Source organism: Sphaeramia orbicularis, chromosome 5 (assembly GCF_902148855.1).
Source record: "Sphaeramia orbicularis chromosome 5, fSphaOr1.1, whole genome shotgun sequence".
NCBI classification, from domain to species: Eukaryota; Metazoa; Chordata; class Actinopteri; order Kurtiformes; family Apogonidae; genus Sphaeramia; species Sphaeramia orbicularis.
Window position 1 is genome coordinate 37,992,165 of NC_043961.1, and position 18,220 is coordinate 38,010,384.

At 39.7% G+C, this 18,220-nt stretch overlaps 1 protein-coding gene across 1 annotated transcript in view; it reads left to right on the plus strand.

Annotated features, from left to right (window-relative positions):
- chd6 (chromodomain helicase DNA binding protein 6) overlaps window positions 1-18,220 on the plus strand; it is a 189,323-nt gene that overhangs the window by 45,584 nt on the left and 125,519 nt on the right. The window contains exon 3 of the mRNA XM_030135292.1: window positions 167-216. Coding sequence (XP_029991152.1) covers window positions 187-216 — 30 coding nt within the window. The 5' untranslated portion in view covers window positions 167-186. The remainder of the gene's footprint in view (window positions 1-166; window positions 217-18,220) is intronic.

Consider the following 18,220-nt stretch of genomic DNA (forward strand, 5'->3'; position numbering starts at 1 on the left):
TTTTATTTTCTTTTGCCCTTCTCTGACCTAAATTCTATGTTGGTGCAGTTAATGAAAAATAATTACGAACAGAGTAGTAGGTCCATTTTTCTCAATTATCATTTCTTCTGAACATTTTATCTGTAAAACTGAAAGTAATAACAGCGATGTCCTCTTCTGTTCACAGATGCAGTGAAGGTATAGAAGATGAAAATACACAAGAAGGACAAGCAGCAGGTTTGTGCTGTGACATCACGCACACACACATTCTCTCACATTAGAAAAGTAGGTCATTTGTGAGAAACTCTACTCATGCAGCTCTGCTCTAAATATATTTGAAGTCTCAGTGTTTGAGTGTTCGTCAGCTTTTGGTCATCTTCACACAGCTTCAGCCACTGTGGTGTAAATGTGCACATATTAACAGCAGCAGGTGCTTCCAATAAAAGCTATATACATGGGGGTGCGTTCCATAAGTGCTGTAACTACCATAACCTGCGTGAAACCGACTCCCATCTTTTATGCCTCTTTTACTTCAGAGCTTACATGAAATTTTCACAACTTCCAACCTATATCCACTGGACCAAGCACTAACCCGCTACCTAGACTTGTTATGGCTAGAGGCTAGCAAGCTATAGTCTTCAACCAGCTCTGGTTATGCGGTTAAACGTGCAGGCATGCCTAAATACTAACATGCTCAAGACCCAATGAATCGACTGCCGAATTCGTTGCCAACTCTTAAGAATTGATTTGGATTGATTTAACCCATAAAGACCCAAACGGCAATTGACAACTCAAACCATCTGCTGATGTAAACTGTTTAATACCTGTTGGTCCATTAGTCCTATCAATACATGTAAATAACTGGTATAAAATGCAGTTTACCATCTTTTTATGGTCATCAGATATGGCCCATTTGGATGTTTGGAGACTCTGTAGTTACCGTAGAAATCCCGTCATCTTCTACAACACTGATTCACCAGTAAAACCCATGGAGTTGGACCAATGACGGTGGATGGAGATGCTTATTTTTACATTCAGTTAATGATATATTTTACTGGAAAAGTCAAATTTTCTTGAGTTTTCTTTTTGATATAATAATCCTCAAGTGTATCATCAGAATGAAGATTAAAGTACGATTTATAAATGAAATATCGAAAAATTCCTGATTTTCACTGAAACAGTGCAGAAAGACAAAAGATAATATTGTAATAAATTGTAATAAATCACTTAAGAAAGGTTAAATAGAAAAAAAAAAAAAAATTTGGGAACTGCCACAAAAGTAGCAGTGGGTCTATATGGGTTAATCGATTCGTTGTTGCAGCACTATTGCTGTCCTTTGCAAACTTAATTTTAATACAATACTTTTTAACACAAAAAAACGTGCGCACAGGACACACACAAGGGGGTACTGGACATTTTACTCATTGTGTTCTGTTTTTTTTTTTGCAGGGGTTCAAGGGGGGTTTTGTGTTTATGCCAATGTCAAGTTGTTGTTCACATGCCATTATTAAGAGCTGTGTTCTTCTAAACTAAAAGTACTTCCTGTACTTCTGAAGATTTGCATAGCAAACTTACTTTAAATTGAAGAATGTCTTGATACCATCATTAATCTATTGCAGTGGTTCTTAACCTTGTTGGAGGTACAGAACCCCACCAGTTTCATACGCGCATTCACCGAACCCTTCTTTATTAAAAAATAAAATATGATTTTTTTCAAATTCAAGACACAGGTATATGTTTTACTGGTGCACAAAATGAACCGTGCATTAACATCACTGTGTTCAAAGAACAAAACCAATACAATGCATGAACTCACAACAAATTACATACCTTTTCACAAAGACATGACCTTTTTTAGTACTACCACACTGAAATGGTTTTAATTTTTAACCTTATGTATTCCAATAATGAACTTATTGTATTTATGCTATTTATCATTTTTAACATTTTAACACACACCCATCACCTAATTTCCATCAGGCTACAATAATAAGGAATATTTACTGCAAATCAGTGTGACTTCTGCTGTTGTCTTTGAGAGACCAGTTCAGAAATGCGTGGCTTCACCTTGGCAACAGTGCGTCGGTCGTCACATGATTGTAACTGACCAGTGCGGTGACTGAAAATGTAAACAAATGCTACACATGTCTGCCTCCGTGGTTAACAGGAAGTAGCAAAAGTCATAACAACGATGTGGAAAATAATTCATCGTCAGACGAGTGGAAGAGATTATAAACACTTACGGATGTGTTGTAGTGCTATAAGCAACAACAATACACCACGTATATTGGATGTCAATCAGAGAAAGAGTCTCCAAAGCCGTTTGTTTACATACACGGACCTAGCCCGGCACACACACCCGACTGATGAGTTGAGCGTGTGTCTTGACCTCCGCCAAACCCCTGAGACTGAATCACCGAACCCCTAGGGTTCGATCGAACCCAGGTTAAGAACCACTGATCTATTGTATTCACCTCAGAAATTCATCTTGCGACCCCCTGTTAACACGACCCCCAATTCGGGATTCCCTGGTCTAGTGTATATCCACTTTAATTAAATCTCATCGTGTCAGTGCCCCTGACACAAATGGATTTTACGCATTTTTATGAACGACCCCAGAAGTCATCTAACGAGGTGGCCGAGTGATGAAGGCGATGGGCTATTGTACATACAGTATTAAGATGTTTTACTGTTTTGTAGTAGTTTTTATTCTATTCTATTTAGCTCTTATCTTTTTATTTTTTTATTCATTATTGTAACCTGTTCCTTCATGCTGCACACACACAGACCTGGGTAACTGTTTCATTCTGATTGTGTCTAATGATTGAATGACAATAAAGCTGAGTCTGAGTCTGAATGGATACCCTCAAGCTGTGTTAAAAAGGTTCTTATTAATTTTGTATAACTGCCTTGTGTGGAAATATGCCACAGAACTAAATTGACAATCTGGAACTGAAACATTAATTTAATTTCCTTCAAGGGATTAATAAACATCTGTATCTGTTAAAGCTGCAGTGCTTGATATATTTTTCCGTATTCTGTTTGTATATATTGTATGTTACCTTTCAGCATGTGGTAAATCAAGTGGTCGGACTGTGTGACGGAGCAGCTCTGGCCCTCACTGCAGCTCCATCTCTAGCCGCAGCTCACACACACCACACACAACATGCTCGCGCATGCATGCACACATGCATGCACAGATACCAGACCACGGACAGACGCGTGTTTTCACTCACCTCCAAATTCAGCAGTAATGATCCTGCACTCTACTTTTGACCTTACTCCACCTTTGTGCCATCAGAGAGAGTTCACAGTGGCTGTCCTCATATGTGTACACATATATTCACACTTTACCTACCTTTCAAGTACATGCAGCCTAACACAGATGGCAAAACCCTATTACTGGGGCTTCTGTGTTTAAATAATTGAATGTGACGGGCTTGGAGAAGATGTGCCATGCCCAGGAGAGGGGCTATGGGTTTAAAGCGTGCTGTTTTGTCACAGTAAGGAGAGAGAGTTTATAGTGGTTACATGAGAAAGTAACAGTGAGTTTTTGAGAGAACGTTGAGAAGATTGTTGTGATTTTTTTGTTGTTGTTTTTTTCTTGATGAATGGAGTTGTTTGTGAACTCCTTTAAGCAGTGTATATATTTGTAAATAGTGTTTGTTTTTTTTCCACCCTTTTGTTTTTTTTTTTTGGCTGAATATTTTTCGGACACTTGTTTTCACTGTTTTTTCCATACACTTTTGGTCAGTATTTAAAGAACCCCACAACAGACTAGAAATAAGAATATTAACCCCTGTGACAGCCTGTATGGGTTGTGGACTAATCACTAGGGCAGCAACTCATGACTCAATACCAGTCACCGACTACTGTAAGGACTAGTCAGATTATGAACTGCAAAAAAACAAACAAAAAAACCCCCTAACAAACCATGGCTCTTATTTATATTCATTGCAGCAATAAAATACTGTACGCCAGAAGGATAGACAAGGGTTTATTCCACACTGGTTACTTTATTGGAAGAACAGTATTGGTTAGTATTGGCCTTAACCACGCCAAAGTAACTGACAGAAAAATGAGTGGGAAACTGCTGGCCCTGTCTCACTCATCCACTGTTTTTTTTCCTGCTCGCACCTGTTTCGCACACACCAGCTCACTGGCTCCGCCCCCATATCTTACTCATCCACTCATCTTTCCATCATAGCCCCTTACACACTCAATGCATCACAGAATGTCAGTAGTTGTAATCTTGGTTGTGTCACATACGAAATGTTTGGACCATTTGTTTTGCGTAGCCTCGTTTCAGCAGCCTTCTATTGCTGCCCCATCTGGTTCCTGTCATTAGTGCACATGTGCAGTCAGTCCATGAAAGATTTGAGAAAAGTGTTATGTCTCACGCTGAGCTACTTCAATTGGCTACAGTATGAGATTGCATGCTGTGCGATACACATGATGACGTCACTAACGACCCGTCAGTGACTAAAATAAAATCGCATTGTTTAAGAAGCGGTGTTGGAGCCATGTTATTAGGCCTTTTGGTCTTTCTCTGCCTATACTTGATGTGTTCAGGGACAGGAGTGGTTGTAATTTGCACACATTTTAGGAGCACTCAGAGCAGTCACCGTTGGAAGAGGAAAGTTAATATTAGTATGTGAGGCTAAAAGGTTCTAGAGAAGCTTGACCCCAAATTCTGAATTAAGGCAGTTCTTGTCAGTGTTGAAACGCATGAATAGCAACTTTTATTAAAGAGGCCTATGCAGGATGTAACCTTCTTCTGAATGGAGTGATAATACTGCTGAGGATGAGATGTAAAGGATCATGTAATTGAGATAATGGTACTGTCAGTGAGAGCCTGCTTTGTTTCTATAAGTGTGTTATTGTCAGGCTGCCTGCTTGGAGACATGTTTCAAACTTTGTATTACTTCAGTACATGAAGATTTTGTATTCATATTCCACATTGTAATGGTTTTATATAGTGATGATCGAAAACACAGTTGATTCTGGAAACAACTACAGCAAGAACAGAAATGTCGTAATAAGCGGAAGCTATCTGTGGTGATGTACAGTATTATCAAATACTATGTGCACACACAAACCAGGTAGCTTGAAGAGCTGCATTGATTTATGTGCCTAAATGAAGACCTGATGTCCCTCATGTTTGGCATCATGGTGACAGTCAGCGTCAGCAACTAGAGAATGTGTGTTCACAGTTTGAGCCTCAGTGCATAGTTCAAATACACGATGTCCCATAAGTCTCCATACATAGGAAAAATAAACGTTTCCTGACATAAACCATTTTTATTTATATAATATGCTCTATATGACTGCCATTTTGTCGGGAACACATTTCAATGCGTGTCCTCCACTGCTGAAGAACTATAAAGAAGAAATATAAAGAAATACATGTTAGAACCATATATGTATGGAAAGTATTATGTCTCCTATGTATGGAGACTTATGGGACACCCTGTATATTGCTGTGATCTGTGTGGTTAAATACTGTGCATTCAGTTTCACACAAATTTAAGATTAGATGCACACATATTATGCTGTTGCACAAGTCTGGCACAGACTTATGGGAAATAATATGTAGAAATATAGACATAATATAGGGCTGGGTGATACAACCATAACGATATATATCGCAAAATAACTTTTCCTCAATAGAAATATGAGACATGCTTGATACAATTTTGATAGAATTCATCCATCCATGTTTTGACAGACTTAAGAACAGCAATTAAGTAACGCCTCACCAAACCAATCACGCTAGAGCCACGGCAAGTTAGGTTGACGCACATATATCTGTTTTTTCAGGGAGGATTCTTGAGCGCTCCACACTAATAGTATCTCCTGATATGGAGAATACCCTCTCTGAGGGAGTGGAGGATGCCTGAGTGCACAAATATGTTTGTGCAACATCATACAGAAGTGGCAAAGTGTTGTTGTTCTGCCACCACCACAGAACAGGGTCAGATGAGGTGGGACTGGCAGGCAGGCCTCTATACATTTGTATTTCTAAGTCTAGACACTCACCAATGTTCTGGGTCTCTTGGGGAGCTACCTGCTGTGTGTCTTGCTCCTCCTCTGTAAACAGCTCCTCTAAAGCCGTCTTAGGGTGCTTTACAGGTAGTCTGACATTGAAAGGACCATAAACGTTTTAGGTTTGTTTTAGTGGTTTGAATTGATTAAAGCTTATTAATATATACCATATAATCATTATAATAAACTATGCTTACATGGCCTTCCTCCTCACCTTCCTCTTCCTCCACATCCTCATGCTGTCTCTGACTCTGCGTGTCTTCTGGCATTGGTAGCTTGAGTAGAAACATATTGTGAGAGTCACATGCATGGAACCGGAGTATATAAGCATCACAATGGAAATGTGCCCCAGACTGTGATTCGAATACCTCTTCTGCTGCTGTGAGTGTAGCTGCTACTGCTGTGCTCCTCAGTCTGTCCCAGATGGCATCATCATTGTCCGTCTTCAGCTTGAACCTTGGGTCCATCACTGTTGCCTCCTCCAGGAAGTTCTGGATCTCTTCATCCTTAATTTTAGAAAAGAAGAAACATTTATGTTAAAAAACCTGGGAGTGTCTGAAATCTGCCTTTCATGGAGTATGAATTAATATCAGCTATGGTACCTGGTAACGAGCAGAGAGATCAGTCCAGATCTTCTCCTTTATATTTCTAGCAAATGTGAGTCCCAGGAGTCCCCTAGCTTCATGGATGGAATAGTGGCACTCCAACTTCTTTAAGATGGGTAGAATTTGACCACTGGTTGGACTTTTTTTCACTTGAGACACGGAGTTGATGTGTAAAGCACCTGCATCAGCTGGACAAACTCCTCTGCCTTTGTGAAGTCATCAGGCTGCAATTTCTCCATCAGTCTAAAGTAGCAAATAATTAGCAATTAACACACAAGTCCTCTTGCAGTCTTATAATCCACAGTTTTAAAATAAGCCATATTTTAACAGTTGCAAAATCTGTCCCTTACTTTTCCTTCTCAATCTGCTTTTTTATCCTTGGGTCCATCATTACAGCCTGAATGGCAGGGAACTGCTCAGAAAATCTCTATCTGATAGAGAGATTTTTCTTTTTCCACTGTGTTTTTACATCAATAATCAGTGAGTGCTGGGACAGGTCTGAAAAACAAAATCAGATGAACATCAGCATAAGCACATCACACATAACAATGAATATCATATAACCATAAATCATCATTATTTGATTTATTTTATATCACTATATATTAACTACTTATTTGAATCTAGTGAAAACAGCAGTGCATGGATACTTACTCAGGAGTTGCTGCTTCTTTGTGAGGATGGTTTTGCCCATGTGAGATTTCCTCATCCACTTCACCACAGCACGTGCCCTTGCTGCCCAAGTGCTAACAATGCTGCATTGGTGGATCTTTTGGGCTGTGAGGTTTAAACACACGCTGTGACGTTATTTTTAAAAGCTCTGTGCAGATATGCCGTATGGGCTCAAATGGGCTGTAATATACAACCTAAAACATTGCACATACTAGTTAGATGTGCATCTGCTTTGAGCTGTAGGCTTCATAGACTGACTGATCGGGTAGCTGTATGGTAGAAAAAGGATGTAAACCTTTTCACCATGAACTTGGTCACTGCCTGGTGACATTCTTGCATCCTCTCCTCACTCCACCCATTTCCCTGAGCAGCAAGCGTGAAAGGGGTAACTTGACATGGGGCCAAATTGAGGGGCCTGCTGCCTGAGGACTATCTGTGTAATCATCAGCCTGCCTGTGCCTTTCATTATCTAAAATCCATGAAACGGAAGGATATTTGTACGTAGCTCGACCTTATTAGTCAAAAACTGTACATACTGCTTGAGCTTTGGATCACTTTTTCCTCTCCATGATTCCTTGCAGTTGAAGCAGGTCAGTGGGTGATGTAATTACATAATGTACGACGATGTGAACTAGGGAAAACCAGAAAACACTGTGCTAGGAAATGAGAGAATCATTAAGAAGAATTGATAATGCTTGAGGTGTACAATCTCAATGAAATTGATCAATTGGAACCGGTTCTAAGTCGGAACCAGTTTTCGATTCCCACCCCTGAAGGAAACCCTGTGGAAAGTTTTTTTTTTTCACCTTTTTGTATGTAAATTTATACAAACTTCCTCCAGTGAAATGAAATATATTTGTAGCATAAACAGTTTTTGCTTAAAAGCCCACATTCATTGTTAATTCGATTATGTGATAGTACACCTGTCTGCAATAAGATTTGTACTAAATTACTGCTCACTCTAAAATAAAGCACAGTTGAAGATTAAGTTTGACATAACATTAATTACACGCATCAGTCTCCACACTCTGTGCTCCTTAATTGCTTTGTTACTTAAGTCTGACAGAGGCCCTGCTTCTGTTTGCAGGTGTCTTCACACCTTTGTGATCAGTGTACTTTATTGTTCTTTATTCCAATTGGACGTTGGCTTGTTTGTAATATTTGTGAGTCACGCACAGTGATGAGTCAGAATTTCTGTAAGTGTGATGTGGCACAGCAGTCTGTCACTTGAGCACACAGCCTCGTACCGCAGCAGCAGCAGAGGCAGTAGCGCCAGCTCTCACTGTCACCACACCACCATTTGTTTGTTTACAAAGCAGTGTTAGGGCCACACTGAGGATAACACAAAAAAATTTGACATTTCCAGCATTAAGTTAAAGCATGGGTGGCCAACCATTTTTAAACTAAGGATTCATTTTAAAGTTGCCAGCTTGTTGACATCTATCAGTTTACATTAGAAGCTGTATCCATTGCCTATCTATGCATTTAATATGTACACAACAAACTGTCAACCCTTTCAGATATACTCAAAACTAGTTTGTGAGTGGCAATGCTGTTGCAACAATTATATTTCCCTACCTCAGCTAGATTATTGGCATTGGAGGAGGCAGCTAGTTTCAGTAGGAGCTGGTTGCAAGCCTTAAGCAGGTCACTAGATGAATGTCTGCCATTGTGGATCTCTACTTCAATGTGATGATTTTCATGTAGAAGAAAGCAGTCTCACGCAAATAAGTTGATCCAAACAGTGCAGTCAAGTTCAAAGCACATCTGAAGTTGGGATATTTTTGTTTCAGCGGTAGGCTCCAGAAGTCTCCTTTCATGCCAGGTATTGCCCTGGATTTGATCTCAATGTCATTTTGCAGTGTGAGAATCTCTCTCAATAGCAGAGCTATCCAGTTGGAATAGTGATGCTGGTTTGGAAGTAGTGATATCCTCCCCAAATGAAAAACACAGACAGCTGGCACCAGGCTCAATGGATGTAAAGTAGGGATGCACCGATGCGGGTATCAGTCCGATACTGAGCGTGTGTACTTCTGCTCGTACTCGAAAAAATGCTCCGATACAAACACACCGATACCACTTTACAGTAGCGTGACGTTAACAGTTAAGTGCATCAGGTACGTGGCAGAGGAGTAATGTCAGCAATGTGGAGATTTTTCAAACTAAATGATGGTGACAAAAGTAATGGTGACTGAAAGTTATGTTAAAGATACAGATGGATATGGACGGAGCGTTCTGTCCGTCCTCTGCCTACATTCTGTACGTAATTCTGTCCATTTTCTGGGTGCTCACAGATGCGTACCCCGACAGAGAATATGGAAATATGCAAATACCCAAATGCAAATATAAAATATATGGAAATATGCAAATAGGCAAATACCCATAACTGTTAATTCTACTTCTCCAAGTACTAACAGTGGATATTCTACTACTACTGCAGCTGTTAGTAACCAGCAATAGAGACCTCTATCATCCCAGTAACTATGTAATAAACACCATCACAATTTACTACCGGGAAGAAGTCTGGTTTCATTAGGTTCGAGGGGTAAGTATAACTGGATATCATCAGCGTAACAATGAAAATTGATGGAGTGTTTCCTTTTTAAGTTACCTAAAGGAAGCAAGTATAAGGTGAATAGTATTGGTCCAAGAACTGAGCCTTGAGGAACTCCTTGATTAACTGTGGTCCATTGAGAACATTCATTATTAACATTAACAAACTGGAAGCAATCTGTTAGATAGGATTTAAACTACAGATAAAGTGCCAAACTTTATTCTCTTCATCTGAGGTCACAGTTAAGTTTCTTTATGAACACAGTCTGTGCAGCTTGTTTTCCTCAGGTCGCAGCTATTTGCAGTCTTTCACACCACCTTTGTAATTGTATGTAGAAGTGGACTTATTAGGAATTTCTTTGTCTCTATGATTTACAAAAAAAAAAAAAAAAAACGGTGGAAAAACACTCCAAAGGGTGTAAGACAAGGTTGCACCGATCATATATTAGGATCGTATATCAGCCCCAATATCAACATTTTAGCTGGATCGGAGATCTGTAAAAGCAACCGATCCTTCCCCTTGAAATTTTTGCAACACGGGCTGCGTCATGCATGCTGAAAGTTCAGTGGAGCTGTTGCAAACACAGACAGACAACATGGAGCAAACTAAGGGGTCTGTGATTTGGAGGTTGTAGTGTAGTTGGAGTTTTAGCAATTAATGACTAGACAGGTTTCTTCTCAAACCGAGCGTTTATTATAAAACATGCTGCAGCTTACAGAACACAAACAGGTAACTGGCACTCCACATCTTGAAAGTGTAATTTTTTTTCTTTTGTACACACAGTCTAATGCTGCGTTTCCACTACGTGGTACCGGCTCGGCTCGACTCGACTCAACTCAGCCTTTTTGCATTTCCATTATGAAAAAGGACCTGGAATCTGGTACCCGGTACTAGCTTTTTGGTATCACCTCCACTGAGGTTCCAAGACAGTCAACCAGATGCTAAAATGTGACGTGTAAACACTGCAGACCACTGATTGGTCAGAGAGTTGTCTCTGTGACCCACCGTTTTACAAAAAACAGATGCAGAAGTTGACATTAAATAAAGCGGTAGGTTAATCCACATGATAACAGCCCGCAAAACTACACCATTCAGTCAGGAAATTCAGTCTTTGGTGGCCGATGTAAAAATTCAGCATGAGTTTGATGAGACAACACACAACAAGCGAATTTATCAGCAACTCTCTGAGCAGACAACATGGAAGTAATGTGCCACATCGCTATGATGTCCAGGTACTCTAAAGTCGTTAGTATCCTGTAATGGAAATAGTCTCCAGGAATAGTATCTGGTACCTGAGTCGAGTCGAGCCGAGCCAGTTTCCACATAGTGAAAACACAGCATAAAGGTACTTCCTGTTTTGACAGACTTCCAAATAAAAGTACTTTCTGAAATTACTTAAAGTGTTTTCTCTGAATAATTATCGCTCTCTTTTACTATTAACAATCAACTGAAATATCTGAAAATAAGTAAATAATGCATCCTTTTAATATAAACTTAAACCAACATGAATTGCCTGGTTTTCTATGAACTTATTTTCAGCCTTAATACATTAGGTATGGCTTGTAGCGTCTTAAATCAACAGTGATATCGTATCGCTATTGGGTATCGACCGATACGCTAGGCCCCAGCATCGGTATTGGAACTGAAAAAGTCGGATCGGTGCATCCCTAGTGTAAGACAAACAAATCCAATGCCTAGAAAAGTGAAATTGTCTTTTTTGTTGTTGTTGTTGCAGACCATGTAAAAACTCCCCGAGCCTTTAAGACACACAGAGCTTGTGTTCATCCTGATTGTAAAAGGCTCCATCTGCTTCTGAGATGACTGCAGAAGATCTTTTAAGTGTCCAAATAAATATGCATCTATCACTTTTCACAAACATGTTTAACACTTTAAGTATTTTGCTAATTGATTTACATCTACTTCATCTAGAAATACAGTTTGCCTGCTGATTTAGGAGATATTATTTTTAAAACAGCTGATGGGTGTATTTAGATTAAGTTTATGACATGTGCAATGTAAAATATAGAGGCTTGAATCTCTTTAGTTAATAATATCAGGTAAGATGAGCTTTAGCTTTGCTAAATATGTGATTTTGATTGATATGAGCATTTTAAAGGCATGCTTGTTGTGTCACATGAGAACAGCATATTTCTGATGGCAGGGATTTGATGGAATAATATTTGGCCTGAGTGGAGGAGGAGGGGTAGAAGTAGGAGATATGCTTTACAGTTAGTTTACGCTCATTCGTAGGTAGGAGGTGGTGAGATTTCCACTGATGCAACACCATTGTCTCTCATATCTCATCTTCATTTCAAGTGGCCATCAAGTAATCTGCCACATCTTGAAACAACACAGCGATAACGGCATCCCAGCTGAGGAATTGATGTCTAATGGGAAATGTTTAGAGAATGCATAGTGCTGAAGGAATGATAACAAACCAGTGATAGTGATGACATTAACACGCTCCTCTACATTCTGTACAAACCCACAGCACATCTGCAGCTGCAGGTTATTCGAAGCAGAACGTTGTCAAGATGGTGAGGATTGCAGTCCAGAACAAAACCGAAAACACACTGTAAACCTGCACCTGCTTAGACGTTCTGGAGATGATAACATCTGTAAGTGTGTCAGTAGATGTGAGAGAACTGGAATCATGGGACAGAGAGCTTTTTGTTTTTTTTTTTTTTTAACCAAGGTCTTTTTTTATTTTCAATTTTCAACATACAACTTTAACATGAAACTGTTGTATCCAGTTTTTGTCCGACTGCCCTCACACCCCACCCCGCCCCACCCCAAGTGCTGGACCTTTGTTAAATTTATATAGAGCCAGACATAATATACTTGGGTGCAAAAATATATAAGCCCCCCTCAAACACATGTACAGACACATATACACACACACAGAGACATGTTTTTAATATATGTGTGTGTGTGTGTAAGGGGATAGAGAGGTTTTTACCATAATTCCTGAATATCAGCCAGGGAAGTAAGTTTCCCATCAAAGTCTGGGTCTGCATATAGCAAACTGAAGTCAAGGTCTAGTTCCAACTGTTCTTTTATCTTTATCAGCACATTAACAGAGGCTGGTCGTGAACTGAGTTTTGTCCATCTCAACAACATAAATGGTCAGAGGTTGTGGGGATACAGCTGCCGTTGGGCTAATGAAAAGAGGAAATCATGATGATAAAGGGTTACTATTAGCATATATAGATTATTGACTGCTCAATTATAGAGTGAATAAAAGTATAATAATTAATAAAAAAAAAACCATATATACATATATATATATTTATTTATTTATTTATTTATTTATGCCTGCAACAGTGCTACATTGTGCAGCATATTGTCATTGCACATGCAATCTGCATATAGGCATGGGAGGGGGGTAACACTGGAAAAGTGGTTGTGCTGTTTAAGTAACTGTATTTTAGAATTCTAAGAAGCTGTGCCACACTTACATTGGTAGGTTGTATGGGCTCTATGCTCAGCCCCACTACTTCCTGAATTGAAGGCAGCTCCTTTACGTCCTGTCTTTCATTATTGGACACACTGATTAATCCAGGTGTTCTGACCACAGTAGTCTCAACAAGTAACTGGAACACCTGGATTAATCAGTGTATCCAATCATGAAAGACAGGAAATAAAGAAGCTGCCTTAAATTCAGGAAGTAGCGGGGCTGTGCATAAAGCCCATGGAAACCAGCAACTTGAAGGCAAAGAAAAAATGACAAACATTAGACCTCTACCAGGAGCATTTAAACCCCAACTCAATACAACAATTTCATCACTATTAGCTTACAAAAACATGAATATGGAATACAGTTTACACCAAAAGTAATCATGGAATTATGGAAAGAGTGAGATTAATTCATCATTTATCATTATCAATCATTAGTCATTCATTAAATGTCTTGTTTTAACTAACAATTAATTTGCTTTATTTTGTTTCAAAGTTATTATATAGCTTTAAATTGTCTGTGTGACAGTATCAGTTTGAAATCCACCAATGTGTCATAAATGTATTTGGTGTCAAAGAAACTGCTGAAACTCTGGTATTTGTTCTACAATCTATGAATGGGCAGAGTGCTGCAGCTGCTCTGTTTTGTGTACTTGATGGTAAAGCAGAGGATAAGCTGAATGTCGGCCTCAGACACTACAGAGGAGACACTGTTTTTGATCAGACTTACTGAAGCCTCTCAAATGTCGATCTGCAGCGCTCTCCTCTGTTCCTCCTCTCCCTGCTGTTCTTCTCAAAGATGTTAAACAAGAATGTGGATCTCAAGAGCAGGCAGTTTTTATTGGAGTCTCCGTTTTCCATGCATCTTTTTTTCAGTAGAATCTGCAGATAGGTTCAGTGTATGTCTCTAACCCTTTTTACCCTTGGCCACACTGGTTGCAGGGTATTGTCATCAGTTGGTCGTCCGTCCGTCTGTCAGTCTGTCCATGTATGTGCAAAAAATTTTGGCATGCACCAGTGGTTCTCAACCATGGGGGGCAGTAGATAGTCAACAACAACAATGATAAGGCGAGGGGAGCTCACCTTCACTCTCTCAGCTTTATCAACTGGTCCTTCCTATACAGGTTACCATTACTTGTAGAATTATGTATTGAGGATCCAGATGGAGGACGGATTGAGGTCTGTGAGTGTGTGTGTGGTGGTGGTGGTGGGTTTCAATTGTGTACACGTTATGTTTTCTTAGATGAAGTACATCTTGGACAATACAGCTGTAAGGATCAATCAGGGAGTCAGTTAAGACAAAAAATTTAAAGTTTTCTTTCAGAGTGTTTTGTTTTTTTTTTTTAAGCCTCCTCTTCACGTAACTTTTTTGTACGTGTTTTGATCTCTTTCGCAGCAGGGTGTTTTGAGGTTAAACATACTAGTTATTTACTCGTTATTTAATATAGCCTATACTAGCCTTTTCCCCTACTCATATTTTCTGAAGACAGTTCTATGAAGACTGCTGTTTCTCTGCCTCTGATTGGATAGAGTTTTGATGCTTGATTATAGCAAAAGTATTATAGTCAAAAGTCCAGTGGTGGAATTGAATACTAGTTACAGATTTCAACCAACTATTTAGCCCCAAGGTCACCATTTTTCACAGGCCACAGGTCTTCATAACATTCTGGCTGTAAAATGACAGTTTTCAGACCGATTTGGACCAGTAGAAAACTGCCTTTATGTGAGGCCTGCCTCTGTCTTATCTGATCTGGCAATACAAAGCTTGTGTAGTAGATCTAAAAATGAGTATAAATGGAAATTGTAATTATGATGTCAGTTACCAGTGTAAAAAACCCCCAAAACCCCCAAAATAAAACATGTTAATATGTGCATTTAAATGTTATGTGGATATTATTTACTTGCCAACTTTCATTCATCTGCATGGTGTTCTCAACCCTTCTGACCATGGTCACTTAGGAGACAGGAGGTGAACTTTCTTCGTATATAGAGCATCTAACCTGTCAAATGACAAGTTAGACAGTGAGAGCTTAGACCTCTTTTAGACCTGTGACAGACAGATTAACACCCATATACTGACAGGCCTTTAGATTACACCTTGGCTGGGCCGATTAACGGTGTGCCCAAATTAAATGTCCCCAAATTAGTGTCCCCAAATTAAAAATAAAAAAAGGCCAGAGCAGAGTGTAAACGAAAGTATCGACTCACTCGCCCCTGCTTTTTTCCTCCCGTAAAACACATCGGTTATAATATACAAGGCTTGTTCATAACGACAGAGAAAACATTGACAACAACACATATGTACTGAACAGGAAAGCACAAGTATTCATGCTTCCCGCAGAAGTCATATTTTGTGATAACGTTAGCACAAACACAGAATCCAAATGCAGAACTCCGACAACAAAAGTTAGTTCCAAAAGGTTTATTGTTCACACACACAGGTGAAAAAATATAATGAGTGACAGAATCTTGAGGATAATGGTTGGGGATTTCCTCCTCAGATTCGTCCTCCGGATTGAGGGCAGCAGCCCGTCTCCCCGAGCGGTGTTAGGAGTCTTTTCCCCGACTGGGGAAAAGCAAAGGGAGGTCAGGGACGGAAACAGGTCATACACAGGCAGGCTAACAATCGAGCAACAGGACATAAGGACTAGGCAAACTCACGTACCGGTAGTCAGGGCGAGAAGGTCAAAACCAGATCAGATGAGGCAGACAAAAACCGACAGGGATCAGGCAGAAGACGAAAAACCGAGGAATCCAAAACAGGTCAAAAAACAGGCGAACAAACGAGGTCAAGTACGCTGGTCTGAACTATTGGAGTTACAAACTGGCGACTGACAAGGGGAAAAGACAGGATTTAAATACACAAAAGGGAGGGAAGACAACTAGACACAGGTGAAGCAAATTAGGGCGGAGACAGGTAATCAGGACAGAGGTCAGGATGAGCGGGGAACAGGAAGTAAAGACGACAGACAAGACACATGAGGGAAAACTTAACAAAATAAAACAGGAAGTGACACACAAAACATAAAAGACAGACAAGACCAGACTATTGTCTGGCAGCAGGTATGACATATTTGCGCCGTTTGATTGGTCTAAATCACCCGTTTCGGCCAATGAGAGGTGATGAGAGCTTGGAGATTGACTCGTACGTTGTACGCCAAAGGTTTTCTCTCAACAACCATGCCTCGTGGGCGACCTATAAGTTCAGGCCGCTCACATAACAAACGCAGTGAAACATATGACATATGAATTATCTACCTGCATGCAGTCCTGTGATTTTGGAATTAAAATCAGCTGGCCATATGCTGATCAATACTTCTGGAAATTAGACTTGTGGAATCCATGCCTTCATACTCTTGAATATATCTGAAATAGTCTGAGAAAACAGGAATTACTGTTGAAAAATCTAATCCCGCACCCACCCCCTCCGCCGATTCCAGCATCTGATGTGCCCAAATTAAGGTAATCTAAAGCCCTGACTGATGATGGTGACCCTATTCATATGCACTGGGTAGTAAATCTGACCAGTCTGCTGTGACATGTCTTCCATCAAAACTGTCATTAAAAAACAAGTAAGATAAGACCGAAGGTTTGTTGGAAGTCTTATAATAAAGGAATGATGTGTTGTTTCTGCAGATGAAGTGTATTAACTACCAGTGGTAGGGCCACACAAGAGGAAAATGTCACATATGTCATGAGTAACTGATTATTTGGATAATTATCACAACAACCTGCTTCTACAACATCTTTTTAATAATTTTATAATACTATTCATATACTTAGTTAAAATACATGCATAAAATGAGGTTTTAGCTGAATTACCCCTCAAATACTGTTATATGACTGCAACTGTGGGACCTGAGCCCTTAGAAAACAAGGGAAAATCCTGCCAGTGCAACACTTTGATTTTCAATTGAATACATAAACTGTTTACCATTTAGTTTTAGTATGAAATGATAGCTTAGCGTTATGACCAGCAACAGAATGTTACAACGGACATTTGTGAAATCATTAGGGTTGAAGTAAAACACAAAATGCATAGGCCTAATGTATTGTTTAAATAGTTTATTAATATGTAGTATGTTTATTAATAGATTATTATTCTGACTGAAAAATGCACTGTACATTTCCTCTTGATTCTTGATTTCTCACAAAAGCAGAACAGCATTAGAGCTGTGTTCAACCGGCCTGGAGGATGGGGGCGGCCTTGTTTTGGATTCGTGTGTTGTCCAGTCATGAACCCATCGCCAACGATCACAAACAGTGTTTCTTTTTTAATTGTTAAAGTGAGTGTCACTTCAGCATAAGCCCCACTTTCTAATCCTCCTGGCAGTTGTGGTTGTGAAAGGAGGCAGCAGCATTGATGAGACTGCGGTGTTCATGGTCTGTGTTCGTGACAGAGAGACAGACAGTCATTTTGTGTGTGTGTGAGTATGTTGCTTGTTTGCGTGGCTGTGTTATTGATTCATAGGCAGTGTGATTGCAGGCAACCTCTCTGAGCTGCGTTGGCTTAGTTTTTCTGCCAAAGCCTGCTTCACTGCAGCGCATTACTCTGTGTGTGTGTGTGTGTTAAGAGAGAGAAACAGACTGTGTGTCTTTGTCGTGTGCATGTAGTCCATGTAAGCACATTGAGCCGTGAAACTCATGAATGTGTGTTTCAGTGTGGATGTGTGTTTTTAAATGGTCTGATGTGAGTTGTGTGTGTATGTAGACGGTCATGTAAGTGCATTGAACCATGATGTGATGCATCTATGTTGTGTGTGTTTGTGTTGTGGTTGTTGTGGAGATGGGTGGCAGCAGTTCAGGTTGTTACTGAGCTTGTGTTAGCGTATTAGATAATTCTAGCTTGTGAGTTACCTGTATGACCAGAATAATTTTCATGTACAGTATGTGGAGAAAGAACAAGGAG